At 38.9% G+C, this 23,024-nt stretch overlaps 1 protein-coding gene across 6 annotated transcripts in view; it reads right to left on the bottom strand.

Annotated features, from left to right (window-relative positions):
* UTRN (utrophin) overlaps positions 1 to 23,024 on the bottom strand; it is a 489,639-nt gene that overhangs the window by 359,358 nt on the left and 107,257 nt on the right. For 5 of the 6 annotated variants that reach the window (XM_032873101.1, XM_032873103.1, XM_032873100.1 and 2 more), the window contains 7 exons: positions 9,972 to 10,064; positions 8,663 to 8,740; positions 8,211 to 8,303; positions 6,891 to 7,063; positions 4,407 to 4,522; positions 3,583 to 3,743; positions 4 to 207 (listed from right to left, as the gene is read on the bottom strand). In XM_032873101.1, coding sequence (XP_032728992.1) covers positions 4 to 207; positions 3,583 to 3,743; positions 4,407 to 4,522; positions 6,891 to 7,063; positions 8,211 to 8,303; positions 8,663 to 8,740; positions 9,972 to 10,064 — 918 coding nt within the window. Of the gene's footprint in view, positions 1 to 3; positions 208 to 3,582; positions 3,744 to 4,406; positions 4,523 to 6,890; positions 7,064 to 8,210; positions 8,304 to 8,662; positions 8,741 to 9,971; positions 10,065 to 23,024 lie in introns of those variants that run through there. The other variant, XM_032873105.1, reaches the window with a different exon arrangement.

Genomic DNA, 23,024 nt, shown 5'->3' with positions numbered 1-23,024 from the left:
TACTTCATGGGTAGCAAACTGGTCTTTGACTTCTTCCACATCATCAGAAATGTCATCCTGCTCCTGGAAAGTGTCCTCGGCGGAAAGCAGCCAGGTCAGCACTTCCTCCAGTGCTATCTGATAGCTGTCCAGATCCATGTCAACCTCGGTGACCGTGCTAGGGGTTTCGGCTCCGGGACTCTCATGCTCCTCCTCCAGTGCTGAGCTCTAGAAAAACAAACCCAACAGAACACCCACAGGCATCATGAAAACAAGAAGGTGTTCAACAAAGACGCGCTGTATAGAGAACATTAAGGTTCCACCATGACTTAGGCATTTATCCAATTCTCAGGAGCAGGGCACGCAATGCCATAAACGGAGCAGGAGGCATTTATGAAGTGTGCTGGGAAGGCAAAGAGGACAAAAGTAGAATGCACTCATGGATTCTGTACTCATGGAAATTTTAATATAGCCAGAGAGAGATAAATAACCCACATGAATCACTTCTGAACAAAAATAAAATGGCTATTAGCAAAGTTATAAATTCCATGGATCCAATGAGGGATGCTATTTGAGTACACTAAGTGCTAAAATAGGAAAGTTTTATAGTGAATCTGGAACATGTTGGGCCTTGAAGGATGGATATAATTTAAAGAAAAATAGATAGAGACCGGAACTCTGCTTTGACCCCCAGTTTTACTTAGTTGCATTTTGTACTGCATTTTAGACACTGAAACACAGCGACACATCCAGACTGGTATACCAATGGTATTTTTTGAGGCCACTGTCCTCGGGTGCGTGCGTGCGTGTGTGTGTATGTGTGTGTGTGTGTGTGTGTGTATTGTGTATATGGGGTTGGGTTTCAGGAAAGACTTCTCTGAAAAAGTCCCAGTGAACCAGAAAAGACAGGAAGCTTGCCATGCACATAGGAGGTGCAGAAGCATTTCACAGACAAGAACGCACATGAACAAAGTCTCGGGGAAGGAAAAGACAACGTCCGCCATGACTACAGAGCAGCAGCCAGAGAGGAACTGAATGCAGAGGTAGTCTGGCTCTTGAAAACAAAAAGAGAAGATGAGGACTTTAATTAGCATGAAGGCTGGAACAGAAAGGAAACACACACCAAAAACATTTTGATGGAAGAACCAAACAGACCCAGTAAACCACATGCAGGAGTTAAAAAAGTGACTCAGGGAGCACACAGATGAAACATTGGCTAATTAAGACATAGATGGTGCCAAAGACAGAGAAGGGGAAATGAGAGGAGTTCTGGACCTAAAATCCTCAAACTGTGGAGACAAAATAACCCTGGATATCATTTAGTTACCAAACCTCTAGACTACAATGAGGATACCTGAGCACAAGGACAGTTAGCGACCAGCCAACAGTCACTTAGATGGGCCCTACGATCCCTGAGGGCTGAGGTGGAAGGCATTATTTAACTGCCAATGTTCAGAAGGTATTAATTGAAACACGAGAGGAGACTTTCAACTGAAAGTGTGATTTACAGAGAAATGCAAGAATTATTTGCTGACTACCTAAGCCCTACAGCATATGTTTGTAGGAAGAGCCAGAGAGGAAGGCTGGCTATCAGTATTCATTGGAATGGAGCCAGGTGGCAAACTCTGTCAAAGAGTAGATAGATGATTAAAACTTAGCCACATTTTATTTCTTCAGTTAACTTAATTCAGCCTCTATGGCACTAATGAAAGCAGGAAAATGTTAATACACTTGCTCTTAATCAAACGGCAAATGGCTTCTCTAATTCTTATCATGGAATCCTGAGCACTAAACAAAAATGATGATTTTATCTACACATCATGAAAGGCAAATGAAATTTCCTTCCTTTTTAAGAATGGCTCTAACTGCATGAAGTAAAATATACCATCTTTCTAATGAAAGGAATCCCAATCTAATAAAGAAATGATTTTAAAACCAAAAGGCAACCTCAGAAGATTATCTGAGCCAATTAGCAGGGTGCATCATTAATGACAGATAGCTGTGTTACTCAAAACAAATGCTTCTCAGCATTCTTTTCAGTCAGTTATAAAACATTAGGGCTTTTCCTCAGTATCACTCGATTTTCAAAACTACGAAAGAGCCCTGGGTTCAAAAGCTGGCCCATCTCTTGCCCTCTTTCCTTCAGTAAGTTATTTTCTTTCTCTCTAAGTCATGCTATTTTTCGAAATGGGGAACATAAAAGAATTGGTACCTACTACCCGTAGAAAATCAGAAATAGTAAGTAACCTCTCTGAACCCCGGAGAATGAAAAACAAGTGTTAATGCCAATTCAAGACCAGTGTCATTAGATGAGAATTAACATTCTTTACAAAGGAACTTTTTCAGTGAGGATAAATGGCAGTGCCAAAACTAATTTAGAAGTAAAAGTTATAGTGATGATAGCTGCTGCCTATTGAATGTCTATCAATATCACTGTAGGTACTTTGACTCACCTTTATAAGTGGGTGGTTTTATGCAGATTTTTCAGCTAAAACTGTGGTTGAAAAGGTAAGTAAGCAACTCAAAACAAATTGTAACAGGAATGAACTTTGAGCTTCCAAGCCCATGCTTTCTGACTCTCTAAAATGTATTTATTTATCATTTTGAAAGCCATGTACATCCCTTAGTTGCTTAGCTGGCTAACACGCTGGACCAAATGACTTTTGAAAAGGTTCTGTCCAACTATTAAGATTCTCTCATTTTATGAATTAAGAGAACTGGTTAGGATGCCTGGGTGGCTCAGTGGGTTAAGCCTCTGCCTTCAGCTCAGGTCATGATCCCGGGGTCCTGGGATCAAGTCCCACATCGGGCTCTCTGCTCAGCGGGAGCCTGCTTCCCCTCCTCTCTCTGTCTGCCTCTCTGCCTACCTGTGATCTCTGTCAGATAAATAATAAAATCTTTAAGAAAAAGAAAAAAAGAGAACTGGTTAGACTACAACAGAATAAGAAAATACAGATTGATTCAAGACATGATCAGTCAGGAAGAAAAATTCATGACTTTGTATCTTCCCCCAAATATACGTTTATATCCTGGTGAATAAAACCACTGGAAGCCCTTAAGTGAAAAACGCAGTAGCCTACTGGCAATTACTCCTCCTAAATGAAGGGGAACTAAAACTTACATTTTGATAGCCCTTGTGGGACTGTAATGATTAAAATCTTTTTCTCAGTGGCAAAAAAAAAAAAAAGAAAGAAAGAAAGAAAGAAAGAAAAAAGATTCGTACTTGGAACACACTAGGCTGATGTGGGAAAATCATCTTCTGCACATGACAACAAAGATAAAATGAACAGACAATGGGAAAAGGTAGGTTCTTAAGCCTATCGTGCAGCAGAATGTTCACAGCCCTGGACTCTAATTCCTGCCTTATTGTCTAAAATAACATATGTTCCTTCTCAGTAAAATCAGTTGAGCCACCGTTTTCCATTACACGCTGCTGACATATGATAGCATGCTAACTGATAAACGGAACTTCTTATGCCTATGTAAGCTGAGAGCCCAAGATGTTCTCAGTCAAGAAAAGACTACCCTGAAAGTGTTTTAATCTAGTAGCTAAGAGAAAACAAATATGGCAAGTCAAACTTTTTAATAAAAATTGACCTGTACCTGTATACTAATCTCTCCTTCTTCACATTCTTTCTTATATTTCCTTGGGAGTGTCTCTACTTCACGGATGGCATCTAGAGTGACTTGCTGAGGAAGCACCTCAAACAAAGATGTTAAATACATAATTATGGATTTCTTGTCAGGAAGCTGAACAGCAACATCTAAAAGTGGAAGAAAGTAAGAAGCAGCTTAAATTAGATGTCGAAAACATGTGAATTGCTCAGTATTAGCTATAAAATAACTACCTTTAGTACCCATAAATAATACTAGTATATAATCTTTGCAATACCAGAACTCAGTAAATTTCTAGCTCATATAATAATAGATGAGACAAAGGCAAAAAAGATTATTTATTTTGTTCAGTAACCTATTTCTTAAAAATCTCCCTAAAAGCCTCCCAAAAATGTTCAGATAAGCTACCACTTAAGATGACACAGACTTTACTTATACTATGAAAAGTTTAGAATTCGACTCTGCAATATCTGTAACTAAAGTTTTTACATTATATGCAAGATCACATAAAAATGCACTTTAATAAGACAAATATTGAACTGCTTCTCTAATAATTGTATTTTCTTAAACTTTAAATCTTATGGTAGTATAAGTAACTATTCTCCAATGATGTAATTAAATTTCCCACCAAAGCATCCTACAAATTAAGTACAATAGTACTAATAACTAGTCTGCAATGAAATGGCTTGCACCATACTTGAAAGGAAAAAAAATCCACAATTCTTATTACTCTTTCTAAAAAGGAAAAAAAAATTTCAAATATTCAAAATTGTAGAGCAAAATCAAGGTTGAAATTAAACACTGAGCAATACCTTCAGGATCTAACAGCTTTTCTATTCCCAAATAAGTTTGAGCTTTGCTGAAGGCATGTTCAAGTCTCTCAATTGGGGACATTTTGACAACTCTATCCCAGCTGAAGAGATCAGGTCTGAAAATTACAATGCAAATAAAATGAATGAAAATGAAATATATGGACAAAAGTAGTCACTGTTATACTTTAATACATTTCACTTTTAGATTATTTTACCTGTGAGTTTAAATGAAGAAATTTTTATCTTTTATATCCCAAAGGCTTGTCAAATATATATTTTAAAGTAATTTACAACATGAAAACAATGGATAAAACATTCTAAGTTTCTTGTGTTAGTTAAATATGCCTATTAAAATTTTTGAAGTAACCACAAAAAGATTAGAAATGGTACATAATATTTCCCAAATAGTAAAGGAAAAAAAGGGAAGAAGAACCCATCCATATAAGACAACAAAGAAAAAATACACAGAAAAGTTAAAAGAAATAAGAAGCTTAAAACAAGATGTAAAAATGAACCTAAATAAATAAATTATCACAATCAATGTTAATGGACTAAATTCTCCAACTGAAAGACCAAGATTGGCAGAATAGAAAATCCAGCTTTGATCTGCTCATGGGATACTCCTGCAACAAAACTCTTGAGAGAATTTTTCATCAATCATCCCCCTCCAGACTACTACTGTCTAGTATTTCCTTTCTGCCTCAATTTTCTTTTAACCCAGCAAATTGGACGTTATTGTTGCTCTGACCTACCCCAAAATTGGTCATTTTCTTTGTACTCTATCTGTTCTTGCATCTTAGACCCATTTAATTTCTGGGCTTTGCCTGCCCTACTGCCATACCCAGTTCCTCCTCTGACCTCATCTGTTAATACTCCTCCTACTCATGCCACTGTACCCACTGACTTCCCAAATGCCAGTCCGTCATTCCCTCTTGCCTGATATATTTTACTTCAGCATGTTTACTATTTCTAAATACTATATGGCCTGCATTAACATTTTTTAAATTGTCTTCCTCCTTCTATTTGAATGGAAATTCCAAAAGGACCGGGATTTTTGCTTGTTTTGTTCTCTGCTATACGGCCTATACCTAGCACAAAGAAGGCACTCCACACATGCTTGCTAACTCAATTAAGTAATAGTTGGGGAAAACCTTTGGCTAAAATTAAAGTTCTTTGATAACATCTCTAAATCAGCTAGGAAGAGAGGCCAGTCCTCTTAAACTGATAAAGAAGAAGTGGAAGACATTTGGGTATGGGAGTTCTTTAACTAGATAAGAAGTATATGAAAAGCTACAGCAGATAGCTGTCTTGTGGTAAAATACTGAAACTACTCCCTTCATTATGTAGAACAAAACATTCTGCTCACTATCACTAATTCAAATCAATACTGTATTGAAGGACAAGGCAAAAATGAAGGCGGAAAAGAAGAAAAGAGGAGATAAGAGACTATTATGATTCATGGATAGTCAAAAAAAAAAAAAAAAATCCACCCTACAGAAACACCCAATTACAGATATGTTTTTGTAAAATTTGTAAAATTTTAACAAGTTTCCAGATCTAAGATGTAGAAAAGTCAACTGCTTTTTTTTACATATCAGCAAAAAGCATACAGGAAATAGAAACTTGAAACAATAAGTAATTTATAATAGCAACAAAATATATAATAAATTTTGCCTTTTACGTTTAAATCCTTGATACATCTGGAATTACTTTTGGGTATGGGAGGTAAGGATCCCATTTATTTATTCACATATGGGTAACCAGTTGTCCCATACTATCTATTCATCTGCTTATCTCCAACATCAGCTCAGGTACACAGCAGGATGGAGCTATTTCTGAGTTCCTTATCCTGTTAGACTGAACTCCATGAAACTGCCATTCTTATATGTCAAAACAGTCAAATGTTTGCAATTTTACATTATTCAGACCATTATTATATTCATGTATTTATAGCACTACATATATAGTCTTAATAAATATAGCCTCATAACTAATTTTATTTCTGTTTCAGAGGCACTTCAACCTGGTTCTTCCTCAGGAGGGTACTGGCTCTCCTTGGGCCTTTAGTCTTTCATACAATTACATGCTTTATGAAAAAAATCAATTATCTTTATTTGAGATTGCATTGAATTTATAAATTTATAGAGTTTTCCTTTTGGTATAAGAATGGAAACACAATCCACTGTATATATTACTGGTTAGTGCTGAATGAGTGGGACTGAATTATATGAATTATTTTACATTTTTTAAAACTTATAAATACGTAGAAGAAACCAAGGACATTGCACTGTGGCATTTGAATCCTATGGAAATGAAGACTCAATGGGTATTTTCTGCCATAATGTTTCTTTTCTTAATGTTTAAGCATGTGCAGAGAGGACAGTGGTGGTAGTGGGGAAGGGGCTTTAGGGAGGAATAGTAAGGGAGAGACACAGAGGAGATACAAATCTATAAGGCCCACATCTAAATAAGGACATAGCTCACTTGTGTCGGTGGAGCACGGCATTAAAGGCAAGTCCATCTGTCCAGCTGGTGGTGAAGTTGAGGACGTTGACCTGGCTGTATGGCCTAGTAGACTGGCGCACCCAGCTCAGTAAGATCTTCTCACTGTTTGTTTGTTGCAAGTCTGACATGACATCTTTCATGACGTCCTTTACCTGTTCAAAAAAAACATGCTGCCTGTAACTTAAAATAGTTGCTGGAATCAAGTCTAATAATAATAATCAATAACCTGAGTCTAATCATGAGAAAATACCAACCAAACCCACATGGAGGGATATTCTACAAAGTAATTGTCCAGTACTTTTCAATATCATGAAATACAAAGAAGGACTCAAAAACTATTCCAGATTAAAGAGGACTAATGAGATGTAACAAATAAATGTAATGCATGATTTTGTATTTTCTTTTTCTTTTATAAAGGATATTACCAGGGCAACTGAAAAAAATCTCCCTAAGATGTATAAATTATATAATTGTATTGTTTTTATATTATCTTCCTGATTTTAATAATTACATATTATTTTAGTATATAATTATATGTTTAACAGTATTAGTACTATATTATATATTGTACATGTATATTATGATATTAACATTATATTCTAGTTATATAAGAGAATTCCTTACTTTGAAGAAAAAGGTTTTTACAGAATACACACTGAAGTATTTAGGCAAAGAGAAAGACAGAAAACATAGAAGTATAGATAATAACTGTCAGTATTTGGGGAATCTGAGTAAAAGGTATCCAGGAATTCTTGAAGCTATTTTTGCAATTTTTTTAATAAAAACAGAAATTATGTCAACTTTTTAAATTTAATATTTTCAAAAAAAGATACTTTTTTTTCTATGCCAGGAGAATACAGCAGTTTGTCAGATGCTTTCATTCTAAATTACTATGAGCTGAACTGTGTCCCCCCCAAATTCTTTTAGTCCTAACCCCACTACTGGCGAATGTGAATATATTTGGAAACAGGATCTCTCATGAAGGTAAAATGAGATCGTAGGAGTGGGCCCTAACCCATTACGACTAGAAGAGGCGATCAGGACAGACACACACAAAGAGGGAACACCATGAGGACATAGGAAGAAGGCAGTGACCCACAAGACAAGGACAGAGGCCTCAAAAGAAACCAATGTTGCTAACACATCGAGCTCAGATTTCTAGCCTACAGAACCATGAGAAAGTTAATTTCTCTTGTTGAAGCCACACAGACTGTGGTACTCTGGGATGGCAGCCCTAAGAAACTAACACAAATGATACATGTTCCATTTCTATTAAGAAGTGATTGAAAATTTCCCCACCTGCCAGTGCAAAATGATACTCCAAAGTAATCCCAAAGTCAGTTTGTGATTTCCATCAACAATGTCAGTTCCTCCTATATTCACTAAATCCACCTATTAAGAAAAACAAACAAACAAACAAACAAAACCCTCTTATGACAATTTAGCCACAGAAGCCCAGACTTTTGTTTTAGTACCTTTGGACAGCAGTATAAGTGAATGATAAGAGAAATTTCATTTTAGAGAAGCAGATATGCCTAAATCTCAAAAATGTATTATTTATACAATAGATCAATAAAGAAATCAGAAAAAGCATGACTCTTCCCTCCCTTACAGAAAAGGTTCAATACTTAATGTAAGAAAAATGTTTCTAAAAATCAGCTGATGACAATGCAGAGCAGGTGGCTGGTTTGATGATAAATAATCTGGATGGCACTCTTCAAAGAACCCCAAAAGTCACACCGTGAACTTACATTGTTCTGATGTAAAACCTGCAGCACTCTGTTGACATTATTTAAAGCATGGACCCTTGTGGAGCCACGTTCCTTCGGCTAGAAAACAAAACATGACATCAAATGAGACCGACTCTCCACGTTGCCAACAAACAGGGACACTGAGGTGTACAGAGAAGCTCAGCCTGCAGAGCCCCTCTCTGCCAGGAGCTCTGGCTGGCTTCTCAGGCCACCACGGAGGCTCCTCGTGACAGAATGCAAACGACCCCACCAACATCCTAAGATAGTAGATCCCTCACTTGCCTGAATCCTAGCATTCAAAAAATAGCAAACCTGTTTAGTCCTACCCCCAAAGATTATCACTTAGTGATTCTGGGGTGTAGCAGGCATTTGGAATTTCTACAAGATTTCCTTGGTGAGTCTAACGTGCAGGCCAGTTTGGGAACCAAGGCTTCCAGAAGCCAGTTTCTTTTATCTAACCTGGGATGGACTCAGGAAGATTGAGAAGTCATGTCACCTTCATACTGCACCGGGGGGCACAAAGCAGGAAGGATTCAGAGGCACTATCTCAGGTTCCCAGGTGACAAGGGCCCAGTGGGAAGGCAGGAATAGCCATCTGGGGCAACATGATCTGGAGGCTTCTTTCTGCCTCACTGGCCCAGGAATCTTATCTGAGAAAGGGATCAGCCTCTCCAACAGGTATCTCACCCACCGCCTGGAAGGCAAAAGGCCGAGTATAACACCTCGCGCTTTGGCAAGAAAGGAATTCATCTTCAGGAGTACATTTCTCTGTACCTTCTATACTAATTCTTCCTCTAGTGTTAAAGTTTGTACCCATAAAAATGTATCCTCTTCAATAGCGGAGTTATTTCTGTGTGAGTATAACACATAAAGTAATAGATTAGGGTTTGATGAAGAAACAAAAGTAATACTGAAAAACTGAATAAAAATAAATTCCATAGCTTTTAACAACTCCTTAAGATATTTACTAAATAACATTTAAATGCATTTTCTACAACTAGCATCTTCTAAAAAACAAAAAATGTGTTCTCTACTATTCAAAACAGTATGCCCTCTTCCCATAGCCATTCTTCTTTTGTAATTCTCTCCTGGGCTCCCTGGGAGCAATAAATATAATAAATAATCTTATCTTTGATAAAAATAGAGCCCTCAATAAAGCCTAATAATGTTCTATCAAAAATTCACTGAAATACTTTTTTTTAAATGTTCCTATTTGGGCCTGTAAATTGTAAGTACCCCTAAGGGTCTTCAAGTCACTAATGATGAGAGACACTCCATTAGTCTGGTTCTCAAAGAAGACTCCTCTCACCAGTGATGTTCCTGTGAGGCCTTCCAGAAGATCCAGGAGCTTCCTTCCATCTTTGAGGTCTGTGAACATATCATTGATGGGTGGTTTTCCACTCTATAAAAGAAAAAGTAAATTATGAATTTCTTCAGCAGCAAATTCCATACCTATGTGGCAAATAAATTTTTTTCCAATTAAAAGTCTGGATGGGGGGCGCCTGAGTGGCTCAGTGGGTTAAAGCCTCTGCCTTCGGCTCAGGTAATGATCCCAGGGATCGAGCCCCGCATCAGGCTCTCTGCTCCGCGGAGGGCCTGTTTCCTCCTCTCTCTCTCTGCCTGCCTCCCTGCCTACTTGTGATCTCTCTGTCAAATGAATAAATAAAATCTTTAAAAAAAAAAAAAAGTCTGGATGGGCAGATCATTCAGCTTCGCCATGTATGGAAAGAAACATAATTACAGGGAACTCTGAAATCCATAACAAATGCTTTAACCTGAACAATAGAAACTGCATTATTTCTTACATAAATTGCATTATTTCTTACAAAGGGAGTAAATAAAGTTGTGGCTAATGTCCATATGCCTTGACTATGATATATATCCCTGAGAAGGAATGAAAGAGAGATGCCCTGAGAAATATAAATGAGCATACAGCGCCCGGGTGCAAAGGACATGACAAGTGTGTGGATCCTGTCCTTCCATCACCACACTTTACGCTCACGGTCTGATGGAGTCTTGCGGCATTTCCATCACAGGAACACGTCCGTTTGTCCATAATTTCATCTCTCCAGTGCTGCACCTATACTTCTCGCTATAATTTCTAAACAACAATGACACTTTGGGCTCTGTGTCTAAGTAAGGTACCAGTCCAGTATTTCGAAACGCAAAGCTTACAGAATTCCTAAACTTGCAATCCTAACTGATAAATAGCACCAGCTTCCAGCGACCAACATACCCTGTGTCTGATGCCAGAAAACTCCTCCCGTCGACAGGCAGATCCCATATGATCCGATGGCTGTATGCAGTAGGGAGATTACTACACAGAACATCAGGAAGCCTCAGTTTCAATTCCAGTTGGACCATTAACAAACCGGTAAACCTAAACCAACCTCTTAACCTTCCTCTGCATCACAGGCTAAAATCCAACAAATAATATTATGTGAAAATGTCTAGACAACTATAAAGCACAATGTACTAAGTGTGACATCACTATGTTGTATCAAATTATCCCCCTTTAATCTGAAATCTCCACAGAGATAACAGTCCGAGTTCTGTCAATAATAGAGATATTTTATAACTGATAACTATTTCATCTTTTTCACTTTTCACTTTAAAAAACATAAACAAGGGCACCTGGGTGGCTCAGGTCACGATCTCAGGGTCGTGAGATCGTGAGATGGAGCCTGGCGTCAGGCTCTGTGCTCAGGGAAGTCTGCTTGGGAGAAAATTCTCTCCCTCTCCCTCTGCCCACCCCCTCCCCCAACAATCTTACACACATGTGTGCGAACTCTCTCAAATAAATAGATACATCTTAAAAGCAAATAAATAAATAAAGTCATTTGAAGCACAATTTTACTCTGAGCTTGAAATGGAAGAGGTGGAAGGGAGCCCTTCTGAGAGTTCCTAAAACTCAGCATTTTCCAATTTTTCCTCCTCTCCTGATTTTTTACATTTTCAGTTAAGTATAAAGTATTGCCAACTAATGAACTAATGACTAGCAGGGCTTTTGAATAGTTCACATACCCCAAATGAGGGGAAGTATGGTGAAGTTTTCACTGTAGAATCAGTTAAAAAAAAAAAAAGAAGAAGAAGAAGAAAAGAAAAAAAAAGGAAAAAAGAAAGAAAATAATTACGACTTCTTTGTGTCTGAAACAAAACTGTTTTTCTAGTCCCAGGTGCCATCCTGGTGAGCAGTGATAGTGTCAGGGACACGTGGATTGTCTCCATCAATCACAATAACAAACTGATTTCCCTGTGGGAGATGTGGCCCCAGGGTCCAGAAGTGATACTCCAGGAGGCAGAGCAAGGGGGAGTTCCTTGCACGTTAAAGACTTCCTACCTGCCACCTGTAAAAACAAAAGAGTGGCCCTCATCATCTGCTATGCTCCCCTTCCTCCTCTCTATGTCAACCAAAATACACTTCGGAGCACTAGCCACCAAGTCAATAGATTCCTTTTCAAGGAGAGATGAATAACTCTGCTCTGTGCATGAAGAGGTAAGGATATAGGTAAAGGTCATGGGAGAAATAAAGAGGGGTGTGTAGGGGTGCCTGGGTGGCTCAGTGTGTTAGGCATCTGCCTTTAGCTCAGGTCATGATCCGGGGATCAAGCCCAGCACCAGGCTCCCTGCTCAGCAGGAGAGTCTGCCTCTCCCCTTCCCTCTGCCACTTACCCCTGCTGGTTCTTTCTTTCTCTCTCTCTCTCTCTCTCTCTCTCACTCTCGCTCATTCATCTCTCTCTCAAATAAATAAAATGTTTTTTTAAAAAATAAATTAAATAGGAGCACCTGGGTGGCTCAGATGGTTAAACATCTACCTTCAGCTCAGGTCATGATCCCAGAGTCCTGGGATCAAGCCCCATATCGGGCTCCCTGCTCGGAGGGACGCTTTCTTCTCCCTCTCCCACTTCCCCTGCTTGTGTTCCCTCTCTTGCTGTCTGTCTGTCTGTCTCATTCCCTCTCTCTCTGTCAAATAAATAAATAAATAAAATCTTTCAAAAAATTAAGTAAGTAAATAAATAAGGCACACCTAGACATAAAAAGGGATCTTAAAAATTGATAAGAACCACAGCTAATAATGTCTTCTCAAATCCACTATCCATTTTAAAAAATAAATAAAATAACATAAACCAACATAATATAAAGTAAATATAAATATTAGTCCATATGACAATTATGAATATGCATCAACGATGTCACTAACAAAAATGTCCTTTCACCAGTCATATAATTCTGGGCAAGTGACTTGGTCCTTCCACATGTATTTGTTCATCTGTTAAAAACTAAGATGACAGATGTTCACTAAATGGTTGATACTATCATTCATATCAGGAGCATAATTTCAGTGTTTTTATGGTCATAAAAGTGCCATAAAATTTCAGCAGTATCTGGAAGGACAAATAAAACAAATAAGCATGTCTTGATCTCAGGCAAGAATGTAAACGCAGGTTCTGAACCTGAGTCCATGTTAGTGTCAATTCATGGACAAAGATCTTCTCAGTCCCAAATTCACGAATATGATGACCAGTAGGGATACATCCCACTCCAAAGCCATGAACATGATGAGACTAGAGCACGCCACACTGTGCTGTAGGTCTGCACCACGAGACAAGCCGTGACTCAGCAGCAAACTCACCAGACTCTTCCCTAAGCTCCACTGCTGATCAATGGCAAAGTAGGAGGCATGAAGGAGCAGCATTAGTTTTTCTAGAAGAGACACACTTCCCTATCTCGCTTGTCTAGTTCATTGGTTTACTGAGCAACAAACCTTGAGAAAAGCTCCCTGCAGAGCATTCTGTTGAAACAAACATGACCCAGACACCCTTCTGTCTTTCTAGAAGTCAATCATTCAGACAGTATAACCAGTGCTCTAATTTTCTTTACAAATATAAAACAAACAAAACCCTACAGTAACAGCAATACAATTTCTTTATTCTATCTCCCAATTTCAGATGAATACTGATGGCAATCAGGAAAATACATGTTTTATGCTACGTCCCTTTCTCTAACACCTTCCCACCCCATGCCAATGATGGTGTTATCAGTATATATTCCCACTGAGAATCTCTGGAAGGATTACACCTGCAGGATGGCAAAAGAGGGGGAAATACAGACTGTGAATCTCCTCACTGGACAGAGTAAAGGATAGTACCTGGGCTTGTACAAATCCAAAGTTGTGGTTCAAACCTTACACAGAAAACACACACCCACACCACCACACACATGGCCAGTCACTGCAAAAGTACGTATTCCTGACAAATACAACTTCAGAATGCCCCATATACAGATGGAAAGAACCAGACTATGCCAAAGAACAAGTTCCACTTACCACCCAAGAGATTAACACCTGTACCTATGGGGATTCAGTGCTTTCTGTCCTATTAAGTAGAGGTCAGAAAATTTCTGTTGGAAAGATCCAGACAGAACCTAGATTAGGTGTTGCTGGCCAGGTGGTCTCCACCAAAACCACTCGATCCTACTGTAATATGAAAGCAGCCCAGACAATACAGAAACAAATGAGCCAATCATAATGATGACCATGTTCCAATAAAACTTTATTTGTGGATTCTGAAATTTGAATCTCATATAACATCCATGTGTCGTGAAATATTCTTTTCTTTATTTTTTGCAACCCCCTAAAAGTGTCAAAACCATTCCTAGCTTGTGGGCCATACGAAAACAGGCAGCAGAAACATGAAATGTTCTTAGAGTAAATAGCAACCACTTAGAAATGTTTTAGGGGTTTACATAGATTTAGATGTATTAGTTACACATATTAGTTATTTCTTGATAGTAATATTTTGAAGTAGGGAAGCTGAGACAGGGGCAATATGACAAGGGAAAGGCAGAACCAGGATCTAATACTACAGAATCGGATTCCAAATCTATGTTCTCAAAGTCTGTACTAAGCTGTCACTAAGATTACAAGGGGGCAGGACTGTGACATCTAAGCCAGGAAATACTTAATTGGGGGGGGGGACCGAATAGAGGGGGTTCTATTTAATTACTTTCCAAAGAAAGCAACAAAACATGTAGCACATTGAAATGAACTCAAAATGAAGACAATTTTTTCCCAAGCACACAGCTTTAATGAGTATCTGTGCTTTCCTATCACAGGCTCTCAACATGGGGTCTACCCTGGGAAACTGTTTGGAAATGTCAGAAGTCATCACTGAATAAAATTAAAAACTGATTCATCCTGACAGTCAGCCTCCTATTTAGATATTGAATTCTTTGCAAAGACATATTTGCAGAGCCTTCTCCGACAGAGAAAATACAGTTTAATAACTCAATCAGACAAATACATGGTGAATACCTCCTTTGTGCTTGGCCCCGCAGAAATGCCAAGTTCAGGCCACCCTTGTCATTCACAAGAGAGGGTTCTCATAGTTTTCCAATAAACACAAAATAGTACAAATGAACAATTTGAACTTGGGATGTAGATAAGCCACGGGTCATATTTAACCTTAAAAAATTGAAAAGGCAACATGACATGCGCCCAGGGGACAGATGCTATAGGTGACGAGCCCTGGCGACTCCTCCTCCAAGCCTTTCCTTGACCCCTGTACTTCGGTGCACTCTTCTAACACCAGCTTTAACCCCATCATTGTGATAAGAGGGACCAGCACTAATACCAGCAGCTGGGACAAGGAAGTTTCTGGATTTAAAAGTGTTAGAGGATACAAGCAAACTGTTATCACAATTCATGAGGAGAAGCCAGGGTCTCCGGGAGGGCAGCGGCTGAGAAGACTGATGGGGATGTGTGACAGATGACCACACGAAGCCAAGCTGATGAGCTCCGCCACCCCCGGAGAAATCAGCCCAAAGGCTGCTGGTGACAGCTCATGCTCATTTCCGCCACCAGCAGCCATGTTGGTCATTGTGGGCAGGACTTCCAGTTTTTCAAAAGAACCTGGAAATTTGAATTTCTCCATATAATCTCCTGATATTTGTAGTTTCCTGAAAGTAGATAAACAATGTGTGTCCACAGGCATACCAGATCACCAGGCGACTGACTAGTAGTCTCTGCACATGGCATAACCACATGAAATGTAGTAGTCAATAGTGAGTTGGATAATCTCTGTGGAAAAGACACACACGCATGTGCGTGCGCACGTGCACACACACACACAGACACAGACACAGACACCACACCACGCAAAGACTAGAGAACATGCCTGAAGACAGAACACCAGCAGTCAGACCAACACAAAGAAGTCCGTAGTTTCAGATTCTTTGTTTTCCACTCACTGTCCACCTCAATTTTCTACCTTCGAACGCACATTCCAAAGGTAACCACCTCTCCCTGTCATCATGACTCCCACTGCAGTTCATGCCTCCAGGATGAGGCTAATTGATCCCTTTGCTTCTGCATAAAAGCCGGAATAACTCTAATTATAGGCAAAGACAATCCAAACTCCAAGTAAAAGATCCTCTGTGATCAAGTCCCCGCCCTGTCTCTAATCTGACACTGTCTTATTCTCCCCCTTCTTCAGTACTCCCAAATCCCAGTTATTTCCATCCTAGAAGCCAAGTTTTTCAGCAATAGTAGTAGTAGTAATAGAAAAATAAAATGTGCATAAGATTGAATAAGAAAGTAAAATTTAGAAAGCATAGTTTTGAGTTCTTAAAAGGGCAAAGTGCAACTTCTTTATAGCAACAACCCACCAGCCAGAGACAGAATTAGGACTTGCATTTTCGTGTGGAAGACAGATCAGTGCCTTCTGGCTGGAGTTGCTAGGCTGACACTGACCACCCGCAGCAGACAAATGCAGGCCTTGCCCTCAAGACCCTCAGAACCTAGACGTAAACAAAACCAGTACCAACGCAGCATGCTGAGCACGTTAGGATGGGCTCATGAGCGAAGCGTGCTTCTGCCAAATTTGTACCAAGTAACAGATACAGTACACAGGCAGAATCTGTCCTGTGATTTACTTAATCTCATTATAAATAATCAAGTTACAACTGGGTATAATAAGGAGATGAGTGAAAACATAAATTTTTAAGTGCTCTCACAACTAACATATCTGATACGGTATCTTACAAACAAATAAATGTGAGCCCTTTGACACTGTTCAGCTATTCCATTTTTTATGCTCTATTTTCAAAACAGGATTTGAGGCAGCCAATGCAATTCAGTTACTATCTCCACTGTTTACTTTACGTGCGTACACATGTATCATACACATGGATATACATGGCATATACATATATACACATATACTAGATACTAGATATACCATAATGTATTTGCATTTTTCTCAGATTCATCTGAGATTCATTTCTCAGATTCATTCATCATTATTCATTATATATTATGTATTTATTTATTATATATAAATATATGTTTATATTATTCATCTGAGATTAATCTGATGTCCCCAGCTTCTGGTAACATATTGTAAGCTTTAGCATCTCTAATTTTTTTTATTGTTTTCTGTTTTTGATCATTTTTGGCAAGGCCTTGGTTATTTTAAAATTTCAAAAAGCAATAAGCAATATAACTTGATATTTCTTTTGATATTTTTAAAGCAGACTCTTACACTTATGAATCCCGAATCTCAGCACTGATGCAACTTTAGCATCCTTTTGGCTCTTGTAGTTCTTCATTTTCTTAAAAGTCCATAAGGCATCAGTGAATACCACGAACAATACCATTCTGGTTAATTATGTTTACATATAAACACACTTTTTAAAGTTTTTTATAACAAAAATGTTATGCTTTTTCTCTTGGTAGCAGAACTGAAAGCATTAGAAGTAGAATGTTTTCTTTGGATTTCTTCTTTTTGTGATGTGTATTATTGTGTAAAATAAATAATAGATTAAAACAAAGACTAGTATCTCTAGTCAAGATTAAAGAAACTGTGGGGTGTCTGGGTGACTGAGTCAGTTAAGTGTCTGCCTTCAGCTCAGGTCATGATCCTGGGATCAAGACTGGTGTTGGGCCCCCTGCCCAGGGGTGTCTGCTTCTCCCTCTCCTCCCTGCTCATGCTCTCTCTCACTATCTCTACCTCTCATATAAATAAATAAAATCCCTAAAGAAAAAGAGAGATTAAGCAAACTGATAAAATGAGGTCCATCACTATAAATGTACATAAATGTATATATGCTGTATATAAATATTTATATTTATTTATATTTACATATAAATACATTATTCATTATATATTATGTATTTATTTATTATATATAAATATATGTTTATATTATTTATATACTATATTAAAAATATTTATAAAAATTTATAAAGCTATAAATGTATAGTTTCACCAATGAAATGAAGACTTATGAAGGTCAATATCAACTTTATGATTCCACTCTACAGGGAAAGCAGGAGAGCAACATTGCTTTTGCCTGAGAAGAGTGAGAGCAAAATGAGTGCAGTGAAATAGCTAAGGAGGTCTTTAATTGCCTTGCAAAGGAAAGCCAGCAAGATTGCTACAGTCAAAAGAATCAGTGAGCACATGGCTCCCAGCCTTCCCCCCCACCCAAGAATTCAGGGTAGGCAGCACAAGTTCTTAAGAACTGAAAAAGATTCCATTTAGAAGCTCGCCTGCAAGAAGGGAGGGAGGGTGGGAGGAAAAAGAAGGAGAGTGAGGGACTGGAGAAACATGGCTCAGGTAATCCCACCAACAACACATTCACTACAGAATAATGATTTATGTGCAATGTTCACACAGGAATCAAATCAACGATTTCTTTAAAAACTACAAAATACTGTAAAACGCAAGCTAAACCAAATAATACCTTCCTGAGAATCAAAAGTCAGGCAGCATGTAACAGAAGTTTTACCTTGATTTGGAGTAAGCTAAGTCATGAGATAGTGCTGATACACTGGTATGCTAAGGTACCACATGTGGGGCTCACAGAGCTGGCAGCCAGAGGCAAGGCCAATTGCATATTCCATGGACAAACACCAGGTGAGGTCAGCAAGCTGAGTAAACCCGCTCCAAATGCATACCAGGCAAGGTCTGTAACAAGACCGCTCATTCCATACATGCACAACTGGCAAAGCAGGGGAAATGTTTGGAGAGCGCAGTTCCTCAAACAATATGCTACCATGGGACCAGGGAAGGCATTAGTTCTGGGATTGATAATGATGATATAAGGGTAAATAAAATGACACTTTCTTTGTTTAATAAAGGAGGGACAGCCGCCCTGCCCTTTCTTTCCCCTTAGAGTATCTCCTTAAAAACACAGTAAGACCAGATTTGGGGTGAGGAATTAGATAAACCCCCATCTCCAGCTTTCTAACCCAAGATAACAAAGACCTCAGAGTAAGTAACACAGGAGTCTCTCAGCAGGTACACAAGAGACCCAGGCAAGGAGCATCCATTTGAACTGTGTTTGCTCTGTATTCTGTATCAGATAGAGGTCTTTTTATTGGCAGGATTTTCTTTTTTTTTTTTTTTTTTTAATTTCCCCAACAGATGACAAAAACAAAATTAACAGTATCAACTCTCCACATTCCCCAACCCAGTCTGGCTCCACTCATGGTTGGCAGATGATTACCTGTAGCAGTTAGAGCCACAGGTTTCCCAGGGTTACATACAGCCAAAAGCAGGTCCCTCCCAGCTCTGTTTAACAGAAAGAGCTTCTTCCCCCCTAAAACTTTCCCCCACCTCTTCAACAATCCTCTCCCTCCACTCACTGGCCCATACTGGCTTCGGTCTACGACCCCCTCCCCGCAGCACCAACCAGAGCCCATCTCTGAAGGTGGGAATGGTGGGGCGGGCCACTCAGGCTGAGTGAAAAAGCACAAGGTCCATGGCTGGGCTCACCCCTCTCTAGGCAAAGGCTGAAAAGTCATTTCCTCTCAGCAGATCAAACTCAAAACTGAGCATCGGTTATAATGCATCAGCAAATACTGTCAAATTTGCTTAACAGTTACAAGTAATAATGGGTTCAGTCAAAATCTTTATTTATTTATTTATTTTTACTTTAACCACAGTAACCAGGTAAAAGTGATTTTGCAAGTATGCTATTTGGAACCAAAACAAACAAAAGAAATCAAACTGAATGAAAACAAACAACAAAACCAAACTTACATAATGTAGCCAAAGCATAGCTTGGAACTGTTTAGGAATACGGAGTGCACTTTATTGTGTAATGGTGAGTAAACATAAATTGAAACTTCTTTTTAATATTTTATTTATTTATTTGACAGAGAGAGATCACAAGTAGGCAGAGCAGCAGGCAGAGAGAGAGGGGAAGCAGGATCCCTGCGGAGCAGAAAGCCCGATGCAGGGCTCCATCCCAGGATCCTGAGATCTTGACCAGAGCCGAAGGCAGGGCTTAACCCACTGAACCACCCAGGCACCCCTAAATTGAAACTTCTTAAACAACTAACTGAACAGTTATGGTGCCTAAAACAACAAGTTGAGTTGCCATCGTCATGCTCATGAAAATAAATCAACAGTGGACAAAGTGTGTAACTCAGAGAGCTCAGATCTCTACTGTAGATGATACTGACAGTCCCCCAGAAGCCTATACTGTCTCCTTCACAAGACTGAAAGGAAGACTGAACATATACAGGCTGCCTTTCTTGCCCCGTCTTCTACAAAGCTCCCTACACATCTTTTCCCACTCTCATTTCTGTGACCATCAACCTCCAACATGAAAAGAGGAGAAAACAATGGGAAATAAAAGCAATGTCCCTCTGCCTCCAAAAGGAACACATTTGACTAGCTCTCCACAGTGAAATCTATTTTAAAAAATTAAAAAAATGCTTCACAGATTTTCCTTTTATGCTCCATCAATTTAAATTTCAAGTTTGGAATTTAGTGACTTATATGAAAACTTGGCTCATCGTTGTCTTCAAAAAGGGAAAGGCAGAAATCTGCCCAAACTAAAGTTCAGCATTTTGAAGTCAGCACATTTCTCTGCCTAACCTTTGTTAAACCTCTTTTGAGAATCACCTCACCAAACTGATAAAAAAGCTTCTGCAATTTGTACGTCTCAGCTCTGCCAGATGAGCAGCTCTGAAAGTCAGCCAGAGAAAATGCAGGCTGGGAGTCAGAAGGAAGTTCCCAACACTGAAGCAAGGAGGCCCTCGCTGCCTCCCTCGGGAGACCAGCCCACTAACAAACCAGAGGATCTTAAAGCTGAGCAGGAGCAAAACACTCAAACTTCTCCTATCAGACAATGGAATAAAGTGGGTTTAATGAGTCAATGCTTTTTTGTTGGTTTGTTTTTCCACTTGTTTTAAAATATATGTGTAGCACAGACCAGGGGTACTACAAGCTAGGGTTATCTGAGAGGGTCTAAATTTAGCATTCTTAAGCAATTAAAATCTCCCATAATGTTTCATAATAATGCCTCAATATTTCTTAGCAATATAAGGCAAGTAATTACGACCAAGTGTGTTTTATAGCTAAAGGACTTAAAACCAAGTGACCTGGAAAAATTGGCTAATAATTTGCCTGAGGTCATAAATAAATGAGCAGTACCTCCAGGAATAAGTGTTAAATTTCCTAACTCTTAGTTCCTTCAGATAATCATTTTCTTCTGAGCTCTTCATAACTTTTTAAAATCCAACAACCATAAACTGTTCTACCCTGGGCGGCTTCTCAGGATTCCCAAACTCCAAAGCATAGCTCTGTAACATACTAACAAGGATTTGCAGCAAAAAGGATATATATTTATAGTGAATGCTGCCTTAGCTATCCTATTTCTTTATATAGTGAAAAATCAAACAATGGTTTTAGATCCATACTCTTCAATATTCTCAAGCTCTTTACCAAACCCCTTATCAAGGAATGAATTGAACTGATTTTAACTTTTAAATCTCATTTTTGATCGCCCCCATTTAATAGGAGGATTCTATTTGAACAATCCTGTGCAGCAAGCATGAGCATTTTATGTATTAAATCTAAATGGTGATTTGACAATCTTTCCAGTGCAACTACAAGAACAGGTAAATAGGGAAACTGCAGAGCTGGATTTGTTTGTTGATTTTTGTGAGTAAATGCAGCAAAATGTATTCATGTCCATGGAATAACACTGTTTGTGCCAGTCTGCATTCAGTTCTATGCTCCCTCCGACCTCTTTTTAATATAACAACTACCAACTGGTTTATGGATATAAAGTATCAGGCATTTAAATATGTTTCTATCACTGTCATTCACTGATCTATTAAGCCTATCAAGGCTCACTGGGGGCCTCCTAAATGCCAGAAGTGGTGCCAGCAAACGAAAGAAACAATCCTTGTACCCATGGAGCATGCCACTCATTAGGAGAGGAGAGACAAATATTTTCAGATACAACTATTTAAAGTACAATTCTGATCAGTGCTTTGTGAGTACAGAGCATATCTGTCCTCATCTGGGAGCTCAGAAAAAGCATCCTTGGGGAAATGATACTTCAGCTCCAGCAACAAATAGGAGAAAGAGTTGGCCAGGAAAAGATGGAAGAAGGAGCAAGAGTAGAAGCCATGAGACAGCTCATCGTGATAGCCAGAGCATCAGAAGGGAAGGAGAGAGAGCAAAATGCAATCAGCAGTAGTTTGGAGAGAGCAACATTTGAGGGCCTTAAAAGGCAAGTAAGAACAGCAGGCAGCCAATGAAAGATTTAACTGAAGAGAAAAGGGTATGGCAACTTACACTGTAAGAGCACTCCTGCTACTCTGTAGACTGCAGAAAGAAGGGAACAGATAGGGCAAAGCATGGCATGGCAGAACCAGCTGGTAGATTATTACAGTGGTCCACGTGTTCAGGGATAATTTTTTTAAAAACAACGGTAAAATCATGACTCTCATACGCATGTGATATCAACACGTGTCAAAGACTTCAACTCATTAATTGACAAGAGAACCAGAAAGGTATTACAACCAGTTCAAAGGAGAATTCAAAAGACCACGTTTATACGCAATAAAGGAAAGCGGAAATAAATTTACAATAGATGCAAAAATAGATCTATCCCAGGAATAATAATCAATTGCCTTCCACCTACTTTGCACTTTTTATGGACAAGAATCATTTGCATTATTATCTGTTTTCTACAACTCTCAGAGTTGTGGAGTAGCTCACAGATAAGGGAAGGCCAATAATCCAGACATCTGAACTGGAAGGACTCTCACTAATCTTTTTGCCTATCTTAAAGTTGTTCACATATTTTCCTAACTCAGATAATAGTGACTTGGCAAAAGGAGGTGTCAGAAAAGAGAGAGAGAAATAGACATTTTTAATATGTATAGGTAGTGGAATCAACAAGATTTGGTGTTTGATGACAAGGGGACAGGGAGGGAACCACAAAGAAAATGTCCAGGGATGGAATTCAAAATAAATTCCTATGGAAGACACCATCAGTTATCTATTTGCATTTTTCAGGACAAGGGCCCGACAACTCTAGGGAGGGACCCAAGCTG

The sequence above is a fragment of the Lontra canadensis genome, unplaced genomic scaffold (assembly GCF_010015895.1).
Source record: "Lontra canadensis isolate GAN:19392208 unplaced genomic scaffold, GSC_riverotter_1.0 scaffold47, whole genome shotgun sequence".
Taxonomy (NCBI): Eukaryota; Metazoa; Chordata; class Mammalia; order Carnivora; family Mustelidae; genus Lontra; species Lontra canadensis.
Note: the sequence above shows the minus strand (reverse complement) of the source record. Positions and strands in the feature narration are given on the sequence as shown.